At 44.8% G+C, this 5,000-nt stretch overlaps 1 protein-coding gene across 2 annotated transcripts in view; it reads left to right on the top strand.

Moving 5' to 3' along the window:
• The window catches only part of epb41l3a (erythrocyte membrane protein band 4.1-like 3a), an 88,922-nt gene that overhangs the window by 82,258 nt on the left and 1,664 nt on the right, over positions 1–5,000 (top strand). For both annotated transcript variants that reach the window (XM_052115025.1, XM_052115026.1), the window contains 4 exons: positions 1,821–1,895; positions 1,969–2,067; positions 2,147–2,227; positions 3,569–5,000. The exon at positions 3,569–5,000 is cut by the window's right edge and continues 1,664 nt beyond it. In XM_052115025.1, the coding sequence (XP_051970985.1) occupies positions 1,821–1,895; positions 1,969–2,067; positions 2,147–2,227; positions 3,569–3,679 (366 nt within the window). In that variant the 3' untranslated portion in view covers positions 3,680–5,000. The remainder of the gene's footprint in view (positions 1–1,820; positions 1,896–1,968; positions 2,068–2,146; positions 2,228–3,568) is intronic.

Here is a 5,000-nt window from a genome sequence, read left to right as displayed (position 1 = left end):
CTGTTGTTCCTCTATTGTTCCTCTGTTGTTATTCTGTTGTTCCTCTGTTGTTCCTCTGTTGTTCCTCTGTTGTTCCTCTGTTGTTCATCTATTGTTCCTCTGTTCTTCCTCTGTTGTTCCTCTGTTCTTCCTCTGTTGTTCCTCTGTTGTTCCTCTGTTGTTCATCTGTTGTTCATCTGTTGTTCCTCTGTTGTTCCTCTGTTGTTCCTATTTTGTTCCTCTGTTGTTCCTCTGTTGTTCCTCTTTTGTTCCTCTGTTGTTCCTCTGTTGTTCCTCTGTTGATCCTCTGTTGTTCCTCTGTTGTTCCTCTATTGTTCCTCTGTTGATCCTCTGTTGTTCCTCTGTTGTTCCTCTTTTGTTCCTCTGTTGTTCCTCTTTTGTTCCTCTGTTGTTCCTCTGTTGTTATTCTGTTGTTCCTCTTTTGTTCCTCTGTTGTTATTCTGTTGTTCCTCTGTTGTTCCTCTGTTGTTCCTCTGTTGTTCCTCTATTGTTCCTCTTTTGTTCCTCTGTTGTTCCTCTGTTGTTCGTATGTTCTTCCTCTGTTGTTCCTCTATTGTTCCTCTGTTGTTCCTCTGTTGTTCATCTATTGTTCCTCTGTTCTTCCTCTGTTGTTCCTCTATTGTTCCTCTGTTGTTCATCTGTTGTTCATCTGTTGTTCCTCTGTTCTTCCTCTGTTGTTCCTCTGTTGTTCATCTGTTGTTCCTCTGTTGTTCCTCTGTTGTTCATCTGTTGTTCATCTGTTGTTCCTCTGTTCTTCCTCTGTTCTTCCTCTGTTGTTCCTCTGTTGTTCATCTGTTGTTCATCTGTTGTTCATCTGTTCTTCCTCTTTTGTTCCTCTGTTGTTCCTCTGTTGTTCCTCTGTTGATCATCTGTTGTTCCTCTGTTGTTCCTCTGTTCTTCCTCTATTGTTCCTCTGTTCTTCCTCTGTTCTTCCTCTGTTCTTCCTCTGTTGTTCATCTGTTGTTCCTCTGTTGATCCTCTGTTGTTCCTCTGTTGATCCTCTGTTGATCCTCTTTTGTTCCTCTGTTGTTCCTCTGTTGTTCCTCTGTTGATCCTCTGTTGTTCCTCTGTTGTTCCTCTATTGTTCCTCTGTTGTTCCTCTGTTGTTCCTCTTTTGTTCCTCTGTTGTTCCTCTGTTGTTATTCTGTTGTTCCTCTTTTGTTCCTCTGTTGTTCCTCTATTGTTCCTCTGTTGTTCCTCTGTTGTTCCTCTGTTGTTCCTCTGTTGTTCGTATGTTCTTCCTCTGTTGTTCCTCTGTTGTTCCTCTGTTGTTCATCTGTTGTTCCTCTGTTGTTATTCTGTTGTTCCTCTGTTGTTCCTCTGTTGTTCATCTGTTGTTCATCTGTTGTTCCTCTGTTGTTCCTCTGTTGTTCATCTGTTGTTCATCTGTTGTTCCTCTGTTGTTCCTCTGTTGTTCGTATGTTCTTCCTCTGTTGTTCCTCTATTGTTCCTCTGTTGTTCCTCTGTTGTTCATCTATTGTTCCTCTGTTCTTCCTCTGTTCTTCCTCTGTTGTTCCTCTGTTGTTCCTCTGTTGTTCATCTGTTGTTCCTCTGTTGTTCCTCTGTTGTTCCTCTGATCTTCCTCTGTTGTTCCTCTGTTGATCCTCTGTTGTTCCTCTGTTGTTCCTCTGTTGTTCCTCTATTGTTCCTCTTTTGTTCCTATGTTGTTCCTCTATTGTTCCTCTGTTGTTCCTCTATTGTTCCTCTGTTGTTCCTCTATTGTTCCTCTGTTGTTCGTCTGTTGTTCCTCTATTGTTCCTCGTGTTTATATAACACACGTGTAAGTGAGTAACAATGTTTATTCTCGTGTTGTTCTGCAGTCCGGAGACACAGACACACAGGAGATGCCTGTGATCCACACTGAGATGAAGACCATCACATACGAGTCTCAGCAGGTCTGCATTATCATTATGAATGTGATATGAAGCGTCTGCTAAGAACATATCAATGAGACGTGTTGTTGAACAGGGTGAAACGGATGGAGACACTGAACCTGGAATTCTGATGAGCGCTCAAACGATTACATCAGAAACCAGCTGCACCACCACCACCACACACATCACGAAGGTACAACACTAATGCCCGTGCCAGCCTGATGTGCTGCCAGCGGATCTAACACACCTCTCTGCTGCTGTGTGTTTGACAGATGGTGAAGGGTGGCGTCTCAGAGACCAGAATTGAGAAGAGAATCGTGATCTCAGGAGATGCAGATATTGATCACGATGAGGTGAGAACTGACATCATAAGACATCAGCTGTGAGACTTAAAGGGATAGTTCACCCAAAATTTTGTCATGATTTATTCACCCCAGTGTTGTTCAAAACCCATGATTTATTTCTTCAGTGAAACACAATTGTAGCGGAATATCCAGTCTGTCTCTTTACAATAGTGAATGGGGACGGGGTCGTCGAGTTTTGAAAATTACAAACAAATAAAACGGCATAAATCATAAAAGTGGTCGATTATTCCACATCTTGTGAACGCATTTGATGCTTTGAGTGTGGAACAGACACATATTTGATGTTAGTGTGAGTGTGTGTGAGTGTGTGTGTGTGTGTGTGTGTGTGTGAGTGTGTGTGTGTGTGTGTGAGTGTGTCTGTGCGTGTGCGTGCGTGCGAGCGTGTGTGTGTGTGTGTGTGTGTGTGAGTGTGTGTTTGTCTGTGTGTGTGTGCGTGTGTGTGTGCGTGCGGGCTAGAGTGTGTGCGTGCGTGCGAAGTGCGTGTGTGTGTGTTTGTCTGTGTGTGTGTGAGTGTGTTTGTCTGTGTGTGTGTGTGTGCGAGCGAGTGTGTGTGCGTGAGTGTGTGTTTGTCTGTGTGTGTGTTTGTATGAGTGTGTGAGTGAGCGTGTGAGTGTGTGTGTGTGTCTGCGTGTGTGCGTGCGTGTGTGCGAGCGAGCGAGTGTGTGTGTGTGTGTGCGAGCGAGCGTGTGTCTGTGTGAGTGTGTGTGTGTGTGTGCGAGCGAGCGTGTCTGTGTGAGTGAGTGTGTGTGTGTGAGTGTGTGTGTGTGTGTGCGAACGAGCGTGTGTCAGTGTGAGTGTGTGTGTGTGTGTGTGTGTGTGCGAGCGAGCGTGTCTGTGTGAGTGAGTGTGTGTGTGTGAGTGTGTGTGTGTGTGCGAACGAGCGTGTGTCAGTGTGAGTGTGTGTGTGTGTGTGTGTGCAAGCGAGCGTGTCTGTGTGTGAGTGTGTGTGTGTGTGTGTGTGAGTGAGTATGTGTGAGTGAGTGTGTGTGTGAGTGTGTGTGTGTGTGTGTGTGTGAGAGTGAGTGTGTGTGTGTGTGAGTGTGTGTGAGTGTGTGTGTGTGTGTGTATGTGTGTGTTTTCTCCAGGAATAAAAAGAGATGTGTTGTTGGAACTGTATGAGGGTGTGTAAATGACAGAAAGCAGTTTCCAACTTCTGCTAATGATTTATGTCCATTTATACTCATGAATATTAAGGTGCTGTAAAGATTAGTAAAGAACCCTCACCAACATCACAAGACGTGTTGAGTGTGGTGAAGTGGTTGTGATTGTGATTGTGTTCATACTCGATGTGTGCCGCTGTGGTTCTGATGCGGGTGTACTGTGGGTCAGGCTCTGGCTCAGGCTATTAAAGAAGCCAAAGAACAACATCCAGACATGTCAGTGACCAAAGTCGTGGTCCATAAAGAGACGGAGATCACACCGGAGGAGGGCGAGGAGTGACGCAGGTAAGACGAAAGCCAATCATAGCTTTGTTTGGCTTGGCTGACTGCGAGCTGATTGGCTGCTTCACTGAGGCGGGTGGACCTGCTGTTCAAACATGGTCGCTTTGGCTGTTCATACCGTCCATAATGTATCTGCAACTGCGAGGACATCGATGATGTGCAGATGCGGATCATTTTGGCCTGTTTGACTGAACTAGTGCTTTCTACATTGTGTACTAATATTCACATGTGCAGCCACCGATGTTGTAGCGCAGTTTGTGGACATTTTAGACGGTCCCTTACACGCCTAGGGTAAATATCTGTCCCTTAAACTAACTTTATCCCGCGAGTTCAATATTTAGCTGTAATCAACAATAAAGCCACCCATGGATCTGTTGTGGCATTATGAGTGTTGCCAAAGAAACGTATATATCCTGATGTCCGTGGGCGAGAATATCCAAGTTGTCATTTCATAATTATGACACGATGTAAACACAGAATGAACCTCAGTCGACAGCATTAGTGACCTTATCTTTAAATAGCACAAATGTGTGTTCCAGTGAGACACTTATAATGTAAGTCAATGGGGTTTAATCTGTACTGACCTCATCTGTGTGAAGATATAGACAATAGGGAGCAAGGGAGCATCCTATAGCTCTCTATAACTGTTCTGAGACCAGTGCAGACAGACAGCACACTGGAGGTTAAGTCATGCACTAAATAGGGAGCAAGGGAGCATCCTATATCTCTCTATAACTGTTCTGAGACCAGTGCAGACAGACAGCACACTGGAGGTTAAGTCATGCACTAAATAGGGAGCAAGGGAGCATCCTATATCTCTCTATAACTGTTCTGAGACCAGTGCAGACAGACAGCACACTGGAGGTTAAGTCATTCAATAAATAGGGATCAAGGGAGCATCCTATATCTCTCTATAACTGTTCTGAGACCAGTGCAGACAGACAGCACACTGGAGGTTAAGTCATGCACTAAATAGGGAGCAAGGGAGCATCCTATATCTCTCTATAACTGTTCTGAGACCAGTGCAGACAGACAGCACACTGGAGGTTAAGTCATGCACTAAATAGGGAGCAAGGGAGCATCCTATATCTCTCTATAACTGTTCTGAGACCAGTGCAGACAGACAGCACACTGGAGGTTAAGTCATTCACTAAATAGGGAGCAAGGGAGCATCCTATATCTCTCTATAACTGTTCTGAGACCAGTGCAGACAGACAGCACACTGGAGGTTAAGTCATGCACTAAATAGGGAGCAAGGGAGCATCCTATATCTCTCTATAACTGTTCTGAGATCAGTGTAGATAGACAGCACACTGGAG

The sequence above is a fragment of the Xyrauchen texanus genome, chromosome 42 (genome assembly GCF_025860055.1).
Source record: "Xyrauchen texanus isolate HMW12.3.18 chromosome 42, RBS_HiC_50CHRs, whole genome shotgun sequence".
Classification (NCBI taxonomy): Eukaryota; Metazoa; Chordata; class Actinopteri; order Cypriniformes; family Catostomidae; genus Xyrauchen; species Xyrauchen texanus.
The sequence above is the reverse complement of the archived record's forward strand: the minus strand, read 5'-3'. Positions and strand labels throughout refer to the sequence as shown.